The sequence below is a fragment of the Globicephala melas genome, chromosome 4 (assembly GCF_963455315.2).
Source record: "Globicephala melas chromosome 4, mGloMel1.2, whole genome shotgun sequence".
NCBI classification, from domain to species: Eukaryota; Metazoa; Chordata; class Mammalia; order Artiodactyla; family Delphinidae; genus Globicephala; species Globicephala melas.
Window position 1 is genome coordinate 68,842,439 of NC_083317.1, and position 21,358 is coordinate 68,863,796.

The following is a 21,358-nucleotide window of genomic DNA, read 5'->3' on the forward strand; positions in this document are numbered from 1 at the left end:
ACTTACCCAAGTGAAATGAAAACCTACATGCACACAGACACCTGTATATGAATGTTTGTAGTGGGTTTATTTGTGATTGCCAAAAACTAGAAGTTATCCAAATGTCCTTCAACTGGAGAATGAATGAACTGTGGTACAGTCATACAAGGAAATACCACTCATCGATAAAAAGGAACAAACTTCTGATATACGCAACATGAATGGATCTCAATGATTTATCTTTCTCTTCCGCTAAAAGAAGTCAGACTCAAAGGCTGTGTACTGTATAATTCTATTTGTAGGACATTTTAGAAAAGGCAAAACTGTAGGGACAGAGAAAAGGTGGGTGGGGAGGGGTTGACTACTAAGGGGCACAGGACATATTTTAAGGTGTAGAAACCATATCTTGGTCGTGGTGGTAGTTACAGGACTATACGCATTTGTCAAGAACTGTGCAACAGAATGGGTGAATTTTACTGTATGTAAATTATAATATAAAAAATGGGAAAGAGCTGCTTAACCAGTGAGATCCTCCCTAACCACACTATATCAAATAGCTGTGGTTTTATAATAGATTGTCCTTGTTTTTAGGAAATATATACTGAGGTATTGAGGTATAGAGGATACCACATGCGCAACTTACTTTCAAACTGTTCATAAACAATAATGTGTACGTGTGTATGTATACATGTATATGTGTTTGTGAAGAGGTAGAAGGAAAGAGAGGTTGAAAAATAGAGGAAGAGAAAGAGAGAGAACATATGATAAAGCAAAAATGATAAAACATTAATATTTGAAGAATGTGAATGAAGGGTATACAAGAAATATTTGTACTATTTTTGCAACTTTTCCATAGTTCTGAAATTATTTCAAAATAAAAGTTAAACAGAAAGTTAAACAATGTTTTATCCAGCCAACATGATGTAGTTGTTCAAATGGAGAAAGAGAAAGCAGTGTCTGTTGAGGAGATGGCTGGGAGGTGCGACACAGGGTGGACCTGAGGACTCGAGATGATCTAACCTGGAGAGAAGAGCCCCATTGATCAGGAACCGAGTGACTCAGAGTAGAGAGTCAGGGTGATGTTTGGTGGAGGGTGGCTGGAGCACAGGGCTGGTTTCAGAGAGCAGTGGCACGAAGATGGCGTGACAATTTAAAGAAGATAAAAAATTCAGTTCCTCGGTCACACTAGTCACATTTCAAGTGCTCATAGCCATGCATGTTTAGTGGCTTCCATATTGTGTAGACAGAGAGCACTGCTATCATCACAGAAAGTTCTATTGAACAGTGCTGGTCTAGAATGTCAAGTTTGAGAGTTAGGTCTCTGTCCTGAGTAACAGGAAGTCCTAACACAAACGGCAGTCCAACTGGGCTAGAGGACCCCTGGAGGTCTTTCTAGTTCCAGGGCACAAGAATATCCAATTAGGAGGCTATTGCCATACTCTTAGGAGAAACACATCAAGGTCCAGCCTTGGCAAAGGCAGCAGAAAAGAAAATACAAATAAGAGATGGAAGAAAAGTTAAAAGAATTCCGGGGCTAAACAAGAGGGAGGAACAAAGATTTCTCAGGGACATCTTCCTTGAATAAATGGGAAAAATTTTATCGATGGAACGTGGAATCTAGGAGTGAAAGATGAGGAGTTTGGCTTGGCTCAAGAGAATGTGGTCGATGAAAGAGTTTAATCTGTGTCTATTGGCTAGAAGCCCAGGATCAGAATTCTAGAGATAGTTGGTGGAAGCTGAACGACAAAGATTTTAGGATCCAACATGCAATCATTAATGGAAACTGTGAGGATGGGTCAGTTCTTTGGGGAAAAGAGTACAGTGAAAGATGAGAAAGGGCCAGGGTCTGATCTGAGCTGATACTCTCAGGGAGGAGCTGGGCTGAAGGAGAGGGGCTGTGGAAGGACTGTTCCTGAAACCCAGGGTGGAGGAGGATGGGTACTGGGAGGATACGACCAGCATCAGGTGATGGGTGGTATTTGAGAGGGCAGGTTGTGTGGGATGGTGGGGTCAGAAGTTGCTCTAGAGTAGATTCTCAAGGACACAGCTAGGGAGTCAACTAATCCATCAAGAATTCTGGAGGTGAAAGGGACAAAGAGAAGCAGGTGAAGAAGAGGAAATGTCAAGCTAACGTTTCTTCCAAGGTGAGAGAGAAGAGAACAGGTGTGAAAGCAGAAGGCTAGGACTAGGTGGAGAGGAAGAGCGCAGAGACGCTGGCAGGGAAGAGCCGGGGAAAGCCAGATCCCTCGGGAGTGCATACTGGATGGGATACGGAACCCTCAGAATTGGCCGAGCCACAAAGCCCCTGCTTCCCTGCATCCAGGGCAGCTGGAAGGGAGACGGCACAACTGGAAGAGAGCAGCCCTCAAGGGAAGGAAAGAGGGGCTCCTACCAGAGCCGGGATCTGACCTCCTGGGAGCGGGAAAGCCATCTCTTCAGAGGAACTGTGTGGAGGGCTGTTGTTATGGGCTGAGTGGTGTCCCCCGCAGTTCATATGTTGAAGCCCTAGCCCCCAATACCTCAGAATATGACTATATTTGGAGACAGGAACTTTAAAGAGGTGATCAAATTAAAAGGAGGCTGTTAGGGTGGACCCTCATCCAAACCGACTGGTGTCCTTATAAGAACAGGAAATTTGGGCACACGGAGAGACACCAGGGATGCACACGCAGAAAAAGGGCCGTGTGAGGCAAGAAGCCCGCCACCTGCAGGCCAAGGAGAGAGGCCTCAGGAGAAACCAAACCTGCTGACACCTGATCTCAGACTTCCAGCTTCCAGAACCGTGAGACAATACATTTCTGATGTTTAGGTCCTCCAGTCTGCGGTACTTTGTTATGGCAGCCCTAGCACACTGTAGCTGCGGATGAGCTCTGGGGGCAGGGAAGGAGACTGCCAGCCCCTGGAGTGGTGGGCTAGGAGTTAATCAGAAGGCAAGGAAGGGCACAAAGTGAAAGCAGATGACTCCAAAGTGCCCCCCTATACTATTCTTGGGGGCTCTGGGTAAACCTACCTGGCCAGAAGTAGAGCCTGAACTAATAGCAATATTTCTATGTTACAGTTAAATAAGATTGAAGGCCAAAGTTTTATGGTAGTTCTACAAATTTTGAGCGCCTCCTGTTTGAATTGGTTAGCATTTGAAACTGGTTTGGTTCCTATCAGTAACAACTATTTGAAACATTAACAGTGTTCTGTATCCTCTTCTATACATATTTTATAGGACCATCTGCTGAAATCCATTAACTGCGTTCTGTGCTTAGGAGAACATATTTAATGGATTAGGAAGCAGAGTCACTGGATTCTAATCCTGGTTTCTCGTAGAGAGCTAGACTCAGCAAGTTGAGTTTCTAACCCATGATGTCATCATCCTTTTTCTCACTGGGTTCTTACCCCAACCAAACACAAGCAGGGCACTTCACGTTGTTTCCATTTCATGAAAAAGGAGATGGATTTGAATAAAAGTCAGATGACTTGCTGGGTTTATAAAACGACATGTGGCCAAGTGAGAAACAGGACTTAACCCTCTTGCTGCCCAGTGTATGGCTGCTTTCCTCCTGTTTCCTCTTAACTCCAGCTGACAATCTGCCCCGTCCTCAAACCAGGTCCTTGAAACCTTTCTCTGTCCCTTTGCAGAAATGCAGTGGGTGTAGGCTCTGGCACTGGACTTGGGTTTGAATACTGCCCTGTTACTTCCTAAGCTGTGTGACTTATAGCCTGTTATTTAACCTCTTGGAGCTTCAGTTTCCTCATTCAAAGACTGTGGGAAGAATAAATAAAATTTGCTGTAAAGAATTAAGCTACATTGTAAAGAAGGTATAGCAATAAAGTGCAAGCTCTAACACCAGCCCTACCACCCATTCACCTTTCTTCCCCAAACACATCCCCAGAGGACTGCTCTGTACTTTCCTTCACCTGTTTAGTCTCCACACTGTTGATCAGGTCAGCTTTATACCTACACGAGGTCGCTCATGCTGCACCTGAAGCTCCTTCCCCAGTTCAGGTCCTTAGTAGAAGGAAAATTCTTGCTGGTCCAGATGCCCAAGCTCTCAGTACTTCTTGGGTCACTAACTAGTTTCTTTTCCTCTGGATGCACCCTTCTTATTATCTTATTATTGCTGTCAGCCCTTTGTCCCTCACCCCCTTCTCCAGCACCCCAAACTTTCTGTGCTAGCCATTGCCAGAGAGGAGTATCACAGAAGGAAAATAAAATCCAACCATCTTTGCAAACCTCAGACACAGGGTGAGGCAAGGAGGGCAGAGTGTCCTCCCTCTCCTTTTTTTTGGCGGTACACGGGCCTCTCACTGTTGTGGCCTCTCCCGTTGCGGAGCACAGGCTCCGGACGCACAGGCTCAGCGGCCATGGCTCATGGGCCCAGCCGCTCTGCGGCATGTGGGATCTTCCCAGACCAGGGCACGAACCCGTGTCCCCTGCATCGGCAGGCAGACTCTCAACCACTGCGCCACCAGGGAAGCCCTCTGAGTTCCTTTTTTTTATCCCTCTTTCTGCTGCCCTCATTTTTCCTGGAGCCCAGACCTCTCTCCTGGGCCCACCCATACATCCCACTACCTGACACCATTTCCCTAGGCACATACCGCAAACCCAACACATCTAAAGCCAAATCCAGGTTCTTCTCCCCATACTGCTTCTCATCCCCATTTCTCCCAAGGCCCCCTCCCTGCCCATATCCGGTCATGAGCTGACATCTTTCAATTCCATCAACAAGATAACCTCCTTGGTCCCACTTCCACATCCCCACTGTCACCATTCTAGTCCTAACTGTACCACCTCCTAGACCTCTGGTCCCCTTTCCCCACACTAATACATCCATCACTCAGTGGCCAAAATGGTCTTTCTCAAATGCAAGTCTGATGTCACTCCACTGTTGAAACCTCTCCAGTGGCTGCCAACTGCCTCTTAGGATCAAGTCCAACTCACCTGACAAGGGCCTTCAAGATTTGTCCCCGACTTTCAGACCCAGCCTTCTTTCTAACTCTTGGGGAACACCCTCACCCATGCCCTGTATGCTCAATGTCAGTGGTTCTCAAAATCTAGTGTGCATGATGATCACCCGGGTGACTTGCTGAAAACACAGATTCCTGACCTTCCTGGGGTGTGGATGTTGCCGGTTCCTGTGCCAGCTTCTGGGGGGCACTGCTCTGTACTCTACACTGAAGGCCTTTCAGTTTCTGCAATGCCAGGATTTTGTTGTCAACTCTTTGCTGACTCTTGCACATTCTGGGACAGGTCTCAGCTCACGCATCACTGCTGCCAGGATGGGTTCCACGCCCCTCCAAGGCAGTTCAATCAGTAGTCATCACAAGGCACTGCAATTGCAGAAACCTGCCCCCAACACGCATACACCCCAGCAAGCTCCCTGGGGACAGGAACGAGGCCCATCCTGTTCATTTTCTGTATCCCCAGGGCGTAGCTCAGTACCTGGCACAGGCTTGAAAACAGCTCTTAAAGGAATAAATGGAACCCCCGAGGATCTCTGTTAACATGGGAATTCCCGAGAACACTCCAACCCACCCCTGGGCTCTGATGCTCAGAGATAAAGCCCATTGGCTTGAATCCTTGTGCAACTTTCCACAAAAAAGGAGAAGGTCCCTTGCTCTGTTACCAGTTAGATCAAAGCTGCCAGGTGCTGGGCCTGCTACCCCAGACAGGGGACTGAGGCTGGAAGAAGTGAAGCAACCCAATAAGAACATCACAAATCAAAGCACTGAATTTAGAAGGTTTCTGGGAAACATGGGGCTGGGCTGGGAAGGCTGGCCTCCAATTATCTGGGTAATCCATCTTCTGCTTTTGCCCCAGCCTGCCCCCACCCACCTAGTCCTGGCCTCATGAACCTTCCTCTGCCCTGGGAGGGCAGAGGTCAGCACCCCACAGAAGTTTCCAGACTGCTCAATCTGAAGACACATGAGTCCCTCTCTCCAGTGATCTCCAGAAAGATCAGAGCCAGCAATTGGGAGATATTTACAGAGCCTGAAGGCGGGTCTTACAGCTTCAAAAGGGTCTGAGATAATGGAAAGCCAAAGGGAATTGGGGAGGTGGCATGAACAGCCTAGGGTACAGGGAGGTTCCTGGATCTCCACCTCTCCGGGGACATTTCCTTTTTTAGGTAGCTAGCTAAAAATAGACATCAAACCCTTCACAATTCCCAAAATCAGCATTAACTTTCTGCCACGAGCTCCCGAAGGGGACTCGGGTTGGGTGACGTGTGGAGGGACAGCACCCACGCTGCAGGGCTGTGTCAGAACAGGACGGTGGAGGTGAGGACCTGGGGATGGAAGGCTGAATCTCACTGTCCTGCACTGGGGGAGGCTCAGGGCTCCAGAGGACTTGAAACCGCCCCCCCACCCCCCAGCAATGTCCCTCTCCCTCCCCCCACACACATTAGGCCCTTTCCAACCCCTCCTTACAAACCTGTGGAAAAATATTAGTCATTCTCCCAGAATGAACATCTCTGGGCAAATTTCCTATACACATCCCCTCATAGCAAAGGCTGTCACGTAAGAAGATTCCAGAGGAACACTGCTCCTCTTGTTACCGCAAACACCCAGCCCTGAGCCCCCAGGGCACAGAACGTCAGGACAGTTGTGAAAGAGGCAGCCCAGCATGGCCAGGACAGCAGTGTCAGTGTTGTTTGATGGGCATCCTCCAGGCCCTTCCCTGGGAGGATCCATCCTGCCATTAAACTGGCTTGTAGGAGACAATGGAAGAGCTGGGAAGGATCTGGAGGTAGCAGCCCGGGAGTGGAAGCACAGGTCCACATGCGTGGTGTGGTGGAGGGTGGCATGACCACCATCACTCCTCAGAGACCAGTATTTTGGTTGGGAGTAACCAGGAGTTGGTGCCAGCTTTCAAAGACATTCATGGAAATAGTCCCGCTTCTCTCCCGGGCCCATATCTTTCCCTGTCAAGCAAGTCTCGATGCCAAGTCTTAACCCCTCCAGCATTTCCTTCCAGCCCTCTGAATCCTGGAGAGCGTTTGATCAAAAGAAAGATTTGATCCTGGAGAAAATCTTCTGGATAACTGGACACTGCTTTTGATATCCAAAGACGCTTTCAAAGATGACTTTGGGGTTCAGAGAGAGACACATACAGGAGTCCAAGGCCAAGATATCTAAGAGCATCGTAATCTGGGATAGTAGTCAGTGAGGTCAAAGTGACCGGTATGAGAGGTGAAGCTCAAGGTCAAGGCCAGGCGTGGAACATAAAGTGGTTCAGCTGTATCCTCCCCAGATCCCAGAAGCAGGGGAACTCAAAAATACATTTGAAAAGTGAAATACCTATTATATCCCTACTTCACACCAGGCACTGAAATTTCAGAGATGGACAGGCACTGGTTCCTGTCCCCTAGTTGTAAAAGCGCCTTGTGGATGTTCCTCTATCTCTTTCCTAAATGACTGTCAGCTTTATGGACTGATAGGAGGAACCCCTGAGCCTGTTATCGCACTGGCAGTGCCTCTCTGTATTTTCTCAAACCATCCTTCAACCTCATCAATGCCTGTCTCACACAAAATTCCAGTCAGATCCCCTCCAGCTGGACACACTAAGCCTGGACTCTATGCACATGGCCTCCTTCCCATCAGGATATCTCTGCTGCTGTGTGTTCATGCTTGCCGGAGCTTCCACCCTTCATGTACCAGATGATACAAAGGGTGTTGGCCAGCCCCACCTGCGCTGTATCACTCCAAAGAAAAGCATTCTATTGAATGTCTTGATGTCAGAGCTGGAAAAGGCCTGGGGGGTCAGTCGGAGAAAGTCCCCATTTGACAGGTGCAGAGGGAGGAAGGGCTTTGACTGAGGCCACATGTTCAATTAGAGGCAGAACCAATACGTTCATTTCCTGCTCTCCAGCCCAGGGGCTTGTTTGGCTATGCCCTGGGCCTGAGCACTGCCCCACCGGGCACAGTAAATGGGCATCTGGAGGTCCAACAAGGAAGGGTATTGCTGTCCACCCACGCCCCCCATCCCCGTCACAGTGGGGATACTTCTCCCCCAGGCCCACGCACGTCTCTCTTGTTCTCTCTCCAAAGGTGGGAGACGACCCACTCTGGGCTGGAGGAGTGCACAAAGTTTTCCAGGAGTGCTGAGACTGAATTCCCATCAAGATGGGGGAAAGCAGCCATAAAGGATAGAGGGACAATAGACAAAAACTGAATATGGGACCGTGGGTTAAACAGTATCGGTTCAATGTTAAATGTCCTGATTTTAATAATTGCATTGTGGTTATGTTCTTAGGAGATACACAGTAGATATTTAGAGATCAAGGGCATGATGTCTCTATTTGTAAATGGTATATATATGTCTATATGATGAATGGTGAATATATATGAACAGATATAGTGTATATATAGTATATATACAGTGTATATAGATACATAGATATGAATATTTGATGAATGGTATATATATATATATGAGTTTATACACAGAGAACGACAAAACAATGGAACAAAATGCAAATAATTGATGAATCTAAGTAAAGGGTGTACAAGAGTTTCTTGTACTATTCTTGCACCTTTTCTGTAAATTTGAAATTATATCAAAATAAAGTTAGAAAAAAATTCCCATTGAGAGGCATGCAGCAAAGACCCTGACAGGTCTCAAGATCCAGGGAAGCACGCCGGCTGTCACACTCTTCTCCCCCAGCTCTGATGGTAGCAGATCTCTGTCCCCACTGGTGGACAGTGTCCACTGTGTGGGCAGCACAAGGGATGGCCCTGAGACTATGGAAGGCACAGGGTGGCGTGGGAGGAACGGAGATCAGGGTTGCCCTCACAGTGCCCACATGTAACTAGCTGTGAGCTGTGAGACTCTGGGCAAGATAGTTTAGTTCTCTAAGACTCAGATTTGCTCATCTGTAAAATGGGAACAACTATTTGTAGCTCAGTTGAATAAGACTTGCCTGAAGTGACATAGATTGAGTGGCTAAGATGATGCCTGTTGCATGGGTGCTCAAAAAACTCTTGTTTTGTGTGACGGGCAGGTGACTGAATCGGAGGCCCTCACGATAATACCTGTGCATTCCTCCCTCCAGTCTCCCCTCACAAGAGGAGTGTTACAGCTCCTCCTCAACGAAACCACATTCCTCTCCTCTTTCATAACCTGGCCTAGCGTCTCCCTCATCCCCAAACCTTCCCAGATGACCCCCTCCTCACTTCTGTACCTGTGAGTTGGTGTCTGTCAGGTTAACTTGTACTCTCGTCAGTTTTCTCTCATCCGGCCCCTTGGGTTTGGGCAAATCAGCTTGGCTTTTCCCTCACGCTCCCCAGAGCTAGGCAGCAGCGGTGCCCCTGGGGGCTCTCAGGCCAGTGTAGACAAGCATTATCTACTTTCACACCTGACAGCTCCCTCACAGGACCAAACATCCGAGCTGGGGAGGGGAGGGCATGCAGACAGGGATCTGGCCACCATCTATTTGACTAGGAAACCACTCAGCCTTCCCTCAGTCACTGGAGGAAAGATGGATTTCCTGCTTAGATTAGGTACTTCCCAGCCCTTGATGAAAATGAACACACATACACAGTCAGACCACTCAGCAACGTGAGAATCTGGGCTTTCTCATGGAAACAGAGATGTCTGGGACTGGGGACGGCAATGCTAAGAGAAAAAGGCAAGTTGCAGAGGTGTACAGGCTGCATAATTCCATTTCTGTGAGAAAAAAATCCAACTGAGATATTTGCATGTGTATATGTGAATATTCAGAAAAAAGTAATTGTGCATTAATTTGAGGAGGTGAGTGAAATTAGGGGTAAGATGAAAGAGGGCTTTCACATTGTACTTGGTAAACTTCTGTACTAGTTAAAATGTTGAAACAAGAAGGCATGCATATTTAACTTATGTAATTGATAAATCATATAAATTATCCCCCAAAGTGAGAAAAGAACTGGGGGTGCAGGCCTAAAAGACACCCCCTTCATTCCCTATCTCTGGGCAGCTGCCTTCTCAGGAGCCTCCTGGGAAGGAAGCCCCACAGTGGTACACAGGCACCCAGGAAACTCTGCAGGTTTCGAAGGAAAAGTGCTGCTAATGCTCTCAGTGCCCCAGGGAGTGACAGGCTGGGATGATGGGGGCCAGGAGGCGTGGGCCGGCAGAGGGATTCAACATGGCCATTACTATACATAGAGACACACACCTCCATTCTTTTGGGAGTAAGACATCTGTCTGTAACTCCACCGTGAAGGCTTTCTACACAGAGTGAAATTCCCCTTCAGCAGACAAGCAGTGTCAGCTGGAGTTGATGCAGTCACGAATGTGTCTGTTTGCCACGGAGATGAAGCACTTGCAGTTGCCCGTTCCTCTGAACAGCACTGCCCACTGAGCCCCCTTCTCTGCACCCTTCGGAGGGGAGAGAACCACGGCGCCCAGACTCCACCAGAGCATCTTGCTCTCTCCCTAAAGGCAGGTGATGGAAATGCCCTGAGGACCTGGGCCGGGGGCCCGCGGTGGTTCCACATTTAATGGAGTTAGAAGAGTTAGACCCGGTTCTGCTTCTCAAGACCAGCGGTGCCAGGGCACCGGGCTTCCCTCTGGACAGCTAGTTTCCAACCTGGCTGACAGCACCTTGGAATGGCCCAGGAGCATAAACATACACTGAAGCTGGGATCCCACTGCCAGAGATTCTGATCTAATTAGTCTGGGGTGCAGCAGGGAGCAGTGGTTTTAAATGCTCCCCAGGTGAACCTAACATGCAGCCAGGGTCGAGGGCCCCTGCCCTGGAACTGCACGATGACAGCTTGGCTGGGGTTTTCCACAGCCTTCTCTTCTCCAGGGCAAAGAGCCCAGGTCCCGGGTCTGCTCACTGTCTCCAGTTTGTTTTTCTCTTTCACGGCTCTCCTCTGACCCCACCTCACTTCCCTCGGGATCTCACCGGAATAGATGTGCCAGAGCTGAGGACAGGAGGCTGCTGACCTCCCAGCTCGAACTCCAGGCACTCCTGCTTCTGCCCCCAGGAGAGGAGAACAATCGCATCAGACCCAGTTCACCAGCACTTGGCGCTCTTATGAGACCCCATGTCTCTCCCGAGGACTTTTTCCCGTAACTAAATAGAACACAGGCCCAAGAAATCCTTTCGGAAGATAAAATCATTAACCCATTCTCACCAGGTTTTTCTTAGAACTGTTTATGCATTGTCAACAACTTATTATTAAACGTCGACTTTTGATAATTGGAGGCTCCCAGTGGTTAAATATCCATGAGAGGGCCTCCCTGGTGGCACAGTCGTTGGGAATCTGCCTGCCAATGCAGGGGACACGGGTTCGAGCCCTGGTCTGGGAAGATCCCACATGCCGCGGAGCAACTAGGCCCGTGAGCCACAACTACTGAGCCTGCGCGTCTGGAGCCTGTGCTCCGCAATGGGAGAGGCCACAACAGTGAGAGGCCCGCGTACCACGATGAAGAGTGGCCCCCGCTCGCCGCAACTAGAGAAAGCCCTCACACAGAAACGAAGACCCAACACAGACAAAAATAAATAAATATCCATGAGAAATTATCATTCCACTTTGGCTGCCCTGTCACACTGAAGGCTGAGCGTGCTCCCCACCCCCAAAAGCTTGGCTGGTAAAAACTCCTCAATGGGAAGGTAAATAGGTGAAGAGATGAGGACAAAACTAAGTTACAGAACACTGCCTTGTAACGGAAAAAGAGAGGCAGCCTTTGAATTAATCTAGCTCACTTCCCTTTATTAGTATCGGTCATTAAGAGTTTGTCTTGTCTTTTGCTCTTTTAAAACACAGAGTGTGTTGGGGATGCCCAAGCAACCCCATATCTTTTGTTAAAACTGGAGGTTTCGAAGCATGCTTCTAACAAAATTAGACCGATAATTAATCAGTAGCGGAAGCCAGGGCTGCGTTATGACCTTTGTGGAGTCTAAGCACTTTTGCCTCTGAAAGCTCCTTCCCTTCACTAAAGAAAAACAAAAAGTATATACTTACATACATACATACATAAATTATATTTTACAACTGCACTGGTATAAAGATGAATATATTAATGTTATGAATTAAAACATTTTCTTTGACCTAAAAGTTAAATTTTCCCCTCATTTTATAAGATATTGAAATATTTTTGTGGGCCTAAAAGCACCGTGGACCCTAGGCACAGTGCCTAAAAGCTTGTAACGGGTTCTGGGGGAAGCCAAGATGCAAAAAGAGGGAGAGAGCCAGGCAGAGTCATAGGAGAAGCCCCTTCCCTGCTTGGCTATTAGACCACAGCTGCAAGCTTGTTCTAAGAGATGGTGGTAAGGCCTTTCTATGAGCAGGTCACGGCGCTGGCATCCTGAAAGGTGCACCCCTACGCTGGCCCAGCTGGAGGCCCACGGAACTTAAAAAGGAGGAAGGAGGATGAGACACAGACACGTCACCGTGACCCTGGGAAGAGGACAGCCAATGGCAGAAGGGGGATGCTGAGTGCTATGGGGGCTCACGGGAGAGAAGAGTTCCTTTCAGCTGGAGCAAAGACGAGCTCAGGGATGAGATGACTTTTCAGTGGGAGCCTGTCCCACAAGAGAGGTGCCAGAGCAAAGGCACAAAGGGAGGAACACAGGGATGTCCGGTGCACACAGAGGAGCTCAGTTTGGCTTGAGGATGAAACGGGAGTAAGGAGCCGGGGGGCAACGCTTGGAAAGAAAGGCTGAGGCTGGATGTCAGAATGTGTGCTCACACGTGGCAGGTGTGCCAGGATGGCAACGTGTGAGGGGTTCACTTCCACGGGACTGGTGGGCTCTGGGGACCGCTGGGCACTCCAACCAGGAGTGATCTGATCAGAGCCACTGTGTTAGAAGGTCTATGTGGCAGGAAAGACTCAACTGGGAGAGATTAGGGGAAGGTCTCCCAGGGTTCTTGGTGGGAAGCAGAAGAGGCCTGAGTGACGATGCCACAGGATGTGGATGTGCAGCACTACTCAGGCCTTGGAGAGGTGGGAGGGGTGAGAAAAGGCCAGTGGCTCGGTCACCGGGAGCTCACAGGGCACCAGGGTGGTGGCAGGGTCCAGGCTCCGAGGAGCACAGGCAGGGAAGCGGCCGGCCCTCAGTCCCGGCTTTGCCTGGAAGGGCTGAACGAGTACTTACTCTCTGTTCCTAGCACGGAAGGAAGAGAGCTCTTTGGCCTCCGGGCTTTCATCTCCGGGACCTTGGCGTTCTCACTGGTGGGGGCATCTGGAACAAAACAGGTTAACGACAAACATGAGTAGGCAGCTGCCCAGGGGAAGAAGCAGAAGAGGCATCGCGATAAACATCCCACCTCAACCCCAACAGGTCCTCCCCGTCCCGGCTCCACTCTGAGGGCCCTCAGCGCCTGCCGGGCAGGCCAGGCACCTTCCTCTCAAGAGCACCAAAGAAGGAGTGTCCTCGCCACCCAGCCTTATAAATCAGGGGCAGAGCACAGCTGCCCTGAAGATGGATGGACAGGCTACCCTGGGAGCTGGGTAGCGCTTTCGCCTCTGCTGCAGGCACGGGCCGCCAGAATCGCATCACTGGCAGGGCTGGGGGACAGTCAGAGCCCCTCTGCTCACCAGTGCCTATCTTTTCCCTTCACTGGGTCTTAACGCACTTGGGCTAAACATTCTGGATTTCCAAAAGCCCACTCTGTGTAGAGAGGTCTCTGGAACAGGGGACGCAGGGGATGGGCTGCTGCCCTGGGCTCATGGTCTGGAGGGGGCTTGCAGCCTGTTGTCTCTGACTCTTGTACCGAGGGACACCGACAGTCAGACCTCCAGACCTCCAGATGAAGGCCTCTGAGCAGGCGGCCGGCACGCCTCACGGGCTCTGGACTGAGCCTTGGAGCCCTTGTGGGGGCTTCCGCACCCTCCCCAAATCAGAGCCACTGGAACCCTGCAGCGGCAGCCTCTGGGCAGAGCTGAAATGCTGCCCGGGTGAGTGCACCACTCCGCGGGGCTGTCCTCCGCTCCCCCTCTTCCCATTCATGCCCAGTGTGGAAGATGCCGGGGGAAACCCTCCTTTGTCAGGGCAGCAGGGTGACATAGCGCTGGGCTGGGTGGAAAAGGCCCTCACTGGGCCGAGAAGAGCCTGGCCTCTAGCAAGCTGCTGGGACCGGGATAAGAAGGGGCTGGCTGCACCGCTATCACTGGGCTCCAGCATTTTCCCCACAAGGAACTCTCTTCAGGGACTAAGCTGGGAGGGAGCCTCCCCCTCCCAGCCCCTTCCTGTGCATCCTTTTCCTGCTCCTGAAGAGGAAGCGCAGAGGGAGAAAGGAGGGGTGGGACTTTCCAGCTGCCGCTTGGCCACATTCCTGTGGCCTGTCTGGGGAGGAAGGGCCATCTCCCTGTCCCCGCCTCCACGGTGGGGCAATCCCAGACTCTAACACGTGCTCTCGCCTAGACTGGGCTTCTGGGGCTTTGCGGGGTGGGCTCGGAAGCACAGAACCAGGGGCTGGGCGGGTACACTTCCCTTGACATTTGTAGATCAGGCTGCCATAAACCAAGGTCATGGGGTGAGTCTATGGTTCCCTGTCTGGGGCCCTCCCTTCTTCCCTTCCTTCAAGACCAGCACTTCTGACAGCACCAATGACAATTTAAAGAAAGGCGCACCCAGAAATGTCTTTGTTTTCCCCCCTTTTAAGGAAGAGGAGGCGAGGCCAGAGTGTGCACAGACAGTCCTCTCTTCCTTGGCATGAGTACTCGCTTTGCCGTCTTTTTCCCAGTGAGTTCCGGGGCATCGGAGGAGGGAGACAAGGAAGGACCAAGATTTTTTTTTAATTGACGGGGAAACTGAGGCATAAGCAAGCAAAGGAGGAGAGGCCCAGTTTTCCTGGGCTCCTGAAAGAAAGGAGATGCGGACTGAGATTCCTTCTCTCCTCGTGGGGTCATGATGGGCTTTGCTTCCAAGCATCATTAGAGTAGGGATGGAGAGAAGAGGGCTCTAGCTGCAGCTCTGTCATCAGCAATCCTGGGATCGTGGGCAAATGATTTCAGCTGCCCTGGGTCTCTGTTTCCACATTTGTACAAGGGAAACTACACTTATTTTCTCTGCCTCACAGCACTACAAGGCTCTAGGGAGAGAATGCGTGCGACAGTGATCATTTACCTGTTCATTCATTTCTCCTGTTCGCCGCATTTCCAAATCTGCTTTAGAATCCTCCACCTTCACAAAGCCCTCCCGGATGGGCCCGTGCTGTATGTTTCCTGCCTCCTCATCCGTCCTCAGCTCTTGGGTGCCTGCTTTACACTGACTTGTGAGTACACCACCCCGTCATGTGCTTTGAGCCTTGTTTGTAGATGTTCCTTATCTTTCCATCTGGCCGTGAGGAAAGGGGCTCACGTTTCCCTGGCTGACCAGGCACACCCCCAGACTTGGAGCCCCACAGGGGTACAATGAGCCCCCTCTTCCCTCTGCAGCACCCCCGCCCCCTGGGGGCTGTGCCTGCACCACGAGCCACTAGCCATCGGTCTGTCCGTGAGAACCGCAGCAAGGAGTGTGCTGAGAGGACCACATGCTTAATCAGAACCAGCTTTGCGCTCACATGGCTGCCCAGGGGATAAAAATAATAGTAATAAAAGTTTAAGAGCAGCATGTATTTTCTGTCTATTTTAATCAGTTTGTGATGAAACTGAACTCCATTTCTAGATCTGGGCCCCAGGGCTGGAGTCCTTTGCTGGTCTGCTGGTGCCCCCAAAGAAGCAGTGGGGAGGAAGGTGGTGGTGTGAGGAGGGGGGGTGGCCTCAACATAGAGAGGAAAACGTGTCCTTATATGGACAATGCCTCACCCCTTCCACTCCTGGGCTAGCTCTGGGCTCAGCCTTCCAACGCAGCATTTCTTCTTCTGTCTCCCCCGAGAGAGGTCATTCCCAGAGCTGCAACCCTAGATAGGGGGAGTGAGGTCTTGGGAGGCTTCTGGGGGGTGGTCTGAGCTTCCAGGAGCCCCAGGAGGGGGCAGGGCAGAGGGGCTGGCCTCTCTCTCTCTCTCTCTCTCTGGCTCGCTCGCTCTCTCTGCCCAGGAGCGAGCAGCATGCTGGCAAAATCAGGAGGGAGAGAGCTCTGGTCAGGATGAGCGCCTTCCTGGCTCTGCAGGCCGGTGACTGTGAGTCCTTGGGCAAGTTCCTGACCTTCTTCACCAGGAAACAGGGAATAACAACACCCCAACAGAGGAGCGAATGAGATGCGGAGTAAGAGGTGGCATTTGTTGGGTACTCAGGCCGTGCCTGGCACCATGCTAAGTGCTTTACACCCCTGTTTCGGGTTGAACCACACCATTCGCCAATATTCAAGTGTTTCTGACCTACTAAAAGAGCAATTTTATTTAGTTCAACCTAATACATTTTAGCTGCCTGAGACCATATGAAGAACAAATGGGGGTGGGAGCAGACTGAGGCCAACAAAAGAAGTGGGGGTCGGCTCAGCCACAGTCACCAGGGCTCCCTGGCCATGGAGGCAGTGGACCACAGTGGCTAGGAGCCAAGGTGTGGGTTTAAATCCCTACCCAGCGAGTTATTAGCTGCATACACCTCAGATTAGGCTTTAAACGCCCTTCTTACAGTTGCAAATCGCCCCGAGTCACCAAATCCATGGCTAAGGCTCAGGCTTGCCTTATTTTACTTGGTAGAGCCTTTTGATACAATGATCTCCATCATTCCTTTCTTATTGAGATGATCACCCTTTGGCCTCTGGGACACCCCCCTCTGCTTGATTTCTTCCTGCCTCACCATGGCCAGTCCTTCTCCGTCTCCTTCGCAGACCTCTGTCCTGCCTTACTTGTCAGTGTTGGGCTCTCTCCTTCCCTCCTCCATCCACACCCACCCCTGGGGACCTCATCTACTCCCGGGGCATTCAGTGGCCTCACAAAGATGCCTCCTCATGTTCTGCCTCCAACCCCGACCTCCCTCCTCAACTCCAGATTCATCTAAAGGTCAACCTACGCGACAGGCCCACTTGGATGTCTAATGGACACCTGAAACTTCACCTACACGAAAGTCTTGACTGTCCCCCACCCCTACCCATCCTGATCTTAGTAGGTGGTACCACCATTGACCTGTGCTCCCTCATGAAAACTAAGGGTCATCTTTGACTTCCCTTTCTCTCTATTTCCAGTTCATCAGCAAATCTTATCAGCTGTACTGTCAAAACATTATAAATCTGGTCATTTCCCACCTCTTCCATAGAGTCTAAGCTGCCATCATCTCATGCCTGGGCTATCGTGGCAACCTCGAATCTGCTCTCCCTCTTACCCGCCCTGGGTCTGGTCACCGCCTGAGTGATCCTTTACAACGGCCAGGGCTGTCCCACCGCACTTATAATAAAATCCAGCGTCCTGGTCACAGCCTACATGGCCTTGCAGATCTGGTCCTCCTCAGTCTCATTTCCTACCACTCTGCCCCTGGGCCGGGGCTCGGCCACCCTGGCCTCCTTACCTCTCCTTCTGGGAGTGTCTCCCGTACAGTCTCAGCTCAGGGTTTTGCTCCTGTTCCTTAACCTGTGCCGTGCTACTGCTGGGACGCCTTCCCAGATGCCTTCAGGCCTCTGTTCAAATGCCTCTTCCTCAGAGAGGCCTCACCCTCTCCAACAACAGCACGCTCCCCCATCACCCTGCTTTGCTTTCTTCGCAGCATGTGTTGTTGCCTGAGATCGTATGACATATCTGTTCATCCGTATTTTTGTCTCTCCCTCACTCGAATGTAAAGGCTCTGAGAACAGGAACTTGTTTCGTTCACTGCTTTTAACCCCAGCCCCAGGAGCAGAGCGGGCACTGACATACGGGTTGAGAGAAGGCCCATGGGGACGCCACCCCCTACCAAATGCACACACCAGCCTCCACGGTTACAAAGCCCCTGATCTCACTGGTAGCTGAGGCCCGATGCCCTTGGCAAGGTGGTTGGGAAGGGCGGCCTGATCTGCCCGGTCTTGGGATTTGGGCCTACAAAGGGCTTTGCTTCCTTACCTCTCACCTGGGTCTGAATGAGAGGGAGTGGGCCACTCAGGCCAGAGGTGCAGAAGGACTTCCCAGCAAGAAGGGCTGTTAGTAAGGAAGACCTGGATCTCTCGGAAAGTGGACACTGCCATGCTCCTCACTAGACAGGGAGGCCGTGCAGGTGGTGGAAAGGAGCAGACTTCGGAAGCAGACACACCTGGGTTGGAGTCCTGCCAGGGCAACTCATGCCAGGGAGTCATGTGCCTCCCTGTGCAGGGTGGCTCGAAGGGCCTGGGCTTTGGGATCAGAGACACCCAGGGAAACGGCATCTCCTGCTTACTGTCTGAGTGACTGGGGAAGGCTGCTGACCCTCGCTGAGCCTGGGTTTTCCCACTGAGAAAGATGCCCTGCCCAACTGCTGCATAAACTAAAAATGCACAGGAGTTTCTGGCCACGGCAGGCCATGGCAGGTCTTGAAGGTCAGCTTTTTCTCCTCCTGGGTGAGTTTTCTGACAAGTCCTTACCCACCCCAGGCTTCAGCTGCCTTCTGTGGTACAAGTTGACATGTCTGCTGCTAACCTGGAAGGAACGGCGGTATGACCATAATCAAGTGCACAGGGCTTCCCTGGTGGCGCAGTGGTTGAGAGTCCGCCTGCCGATGCAGGGGACATGGGTTCGTGCCCCGGTCCGGGAGGATCCCACATGCCGCGGAGCGGCTGGGCCCGTGAGCCATGGCCGCTGAGCCTGCGCGTCCAGAGCCTGTGCTCCGCAACGGGAGAGGCCACAACAGTGAGAGGCCCACGTACCGCAAAAAAAAAAAAAAAAAAAAAAAAAAAAAGTGCACAGAGCACGTTTTTTCTTATGGAAACAACCCAAATGGCAGGATTAAAAGAGCCAGATGTGCTGCATTATGAAGGCTACCTCCCTCTGTCTTTCCTATAAGAGGGAAGTAGTAGTGTGGCTAATACGGAACAGCCAGTGAGCCAAAGTCATTTTCATGAGGTCCTGAAATATATCATTCTATTAGCCACAGATATGTAGTCTAAATGGTGTCCAGCACAGGCTATGTGAGTGATAGTGAGTGACTGTCGGGGGCAGGGCCAGCCTGACATCAGCATTAGCTGTGGTCCCCACCCCGAGACGAGAAGGACCTTGCAGCCCCTTAGGAGGGAAGCAAGACTGGTCTTATCCAGAGGTTTAGCAGGGCAGCTGCAGATGGAGAGCAATGGAAGACCCTGCCCAACAGCTAGGCTTCAAAGTTCAGGCAAGGTTACTTCTTAGGGCAAGCGGTTCTTCACTGTCTTTTAATTCATGACTTCTTTTAAGAATTTGTTTAAAACCTGTGGACCCTTTCTTCAGAAAAATGCTCTAACCCACAAACACATAAAAGTTTGCCTATAATATCAAAGGGTGCATGGGCCCATTGGGACCTCTAAGCCAGGTACTCTCGCCTAAGGGTGCGGGGAGAGCTGAGAGGATCGGGGACATTATGATGGCCAAGATTAGACGGAGACTAACTTAGGGGCAAAGAAAGCCCTTTAAGTTGCAGAATGAATTCCCAAACCTTAAAAAAAAGAATCCCCAAATGTATTCTCTAGGGAAAAAGGACATTTTTAAAAATTTTAAAAAATGAGCCATTTGCTCTTTCTGGAAAAGGTGCTGACACTTTGCAGATAAGGAGAATGAATTGCAGTCCTGCCTTCAGCTAGCCATGTAAATAGGAACCAAAGAGGCTAGGGATTCCCAAAGCAGATAACCTCATTAACAGGCAGGGCTTCCTTCTGGAACCAGCATGGGTCCCAAGTGTGGCGCTGCTAGAAATAGGTTTCTGGGGTCAAGTTCCCAGAAACACTGTGTTTTCAATTGCAGTACCTGTCTAGAAAGAAGCAGAACTCTGACCTGGGTGGGTGACAGGAGTAATCAGAAGCAGCGGCCCCGAGCCTCAAAACATGTGTTTCAAGCCCCCTTCTGAACTGACCATACGCTTTGACCCATGGAATCTGCTCCCTTAGACTCCAGAGCCCCTGTGACAAACACATTCACAGAACTCCAGGGAGACACCCACAATATTCTACAGTTTCAGGTTTACTGTTGGCTACTGACAATTTAATTTGTGTTACCATTATATGTTTTTTTTAAAAAGACTTTGGTTTTTAAGACTCTCTTTTCTTTTCTCCCACTCATTAGGTATCAGGGATCTCAGCTTTTATGATCAGGAAATCATATTACAAAATCCAGAATGGAGACAAGGATTCTACATCTTGTGGAACGGGGGTGAAACAGGTTAGGGGTTTAGAAGCCAAGTGATTATATTCAAAGTCAGAGGAACAACAAAACTGGTCTTCAAGATGCCTTATTTGGACACTAGCTTTTAACGTGTCACTGATAGTTACTAACCAGGCATTTCAAGGGCAAGAAATTGTTTCCCCCAAACTACCTTTTTAGACAGTTCCAGGCAAGTAACGAAATACCAAGAAAGGGCACTGGATTGCAAGTCCCAAGATGGGACTCTGGCCCTGGCTTGGCCCTCAATAGAGCAGGGAACCTCACGAGGGAAGCTTTCCCTCTCTGAACAGCCTGGGTGTCCCGTCCCAAGTGAGGGTGGTGGCCTAAACCATCTACTTCCAAGCCTCTTATTCTAACCCTACACAGAGGAGAAAAGGAAAGTCACAAACACACTACCTGCATTTCTTTAGGACAAATCCCCATTCCTTACAGCTTGGATTCGCCCCTTCCTCACAAGAAACACCACTCAGACCTGGTAAGCCTCTCCGTCCCCACGCGTCTCTTCCTCTCCCTCTGCTGTATCATGAGTACTTTTCTCTAACTGCAGAGGCAGGCCTGTCCCCGTTACCGAAGCCTCAGCCCCTACTCACCTCCTGGAGGAAGTGTCCCCACTTGGACCTCGCTCTGCTCCCTCTTCCTCACGGGTCTGTCCTGCTGGCACTGACACTTGTTCTCTGCGGCTTGTAAAGTACTCTGTAGTCATTTTCCTGTGGGTGTGTCTTTTCTCCTCCTGCCCTGTCTCACCCTTTCCTGCCTGGCATGTGGGGGTCAGGACTGGGGAAGGGGGACCAGCAAGGTGAGCCGCCCTCTTCCCAGCCGGGGGCAGGGCTGTGAGGTCACAGGGGACCACCAAGTAGAGCTCCCACTTTCCTTCCTGGCTCATTGTTTTGCAAAAGATGGTTGGTCACCCACAAAGTGAACCCACAAAGCCTCAGGTTGGGATGGCAGCCTCGGCTGCAGCCCCGTTCCGGTACGGTGGGAAGGGGGCGCTGAGAAGCGGGATTCTACGTGTGGCAGGGGTGGGTGGGCACGACCTACCGTCCACGGTGACTTGGCAGGAACACTCAGCCTGGCCGGCGCTGTTCTTGGCTACGCACTTGTATAAGCCTCTGTCCTCGGGCAGTGCCTTCTCAATGGAGACGGAGCACAGTGAGCCTGGGTGGGAAGAGGAACGTTTGTTGAGTGGACCAGGTCTGAGCCCAACACCTGCCGGGCACTTGGAGCATCA

At 50.7% G+C, this 21,358-nt stretch overlaps 1 protein-coding gene across 12 annotated transcripts in view; it reads right to left on the minus strand.

Moving 5' to 3' along the window:
* Positions 1-21,358, minus strand: part of MYLK (myosin light chain kinase) — a 176,015-nt gene that overhangs the window by 50,235 nt on the left and 104,422 nt on the right. For 10 of the 12 annotated variants that reach the window (XM_060298163.2, XM_060298161.2, XM_060298158.2 and 7 more), the window contains 2 exons: positions 21,169-21,285; positions 13,053-13,139 (listed from right to left, as the gene is read on the minus strand). In XM_060298163.2, the coding sequence (XP_060154146.2) occupies positions 13,053-13,139; positions 21,169-21,285 (204 nt within the window). Of the gene's footprint in view, positions 1-13,052; positions 13,148-20,720; positions 20,784-21,168; positions 21,286-21,358 lie in introns of those variants that run through there. The other 2 variants (XM_060298160.2, XM_030858547.3) reach the window with 2 other exon arrangements.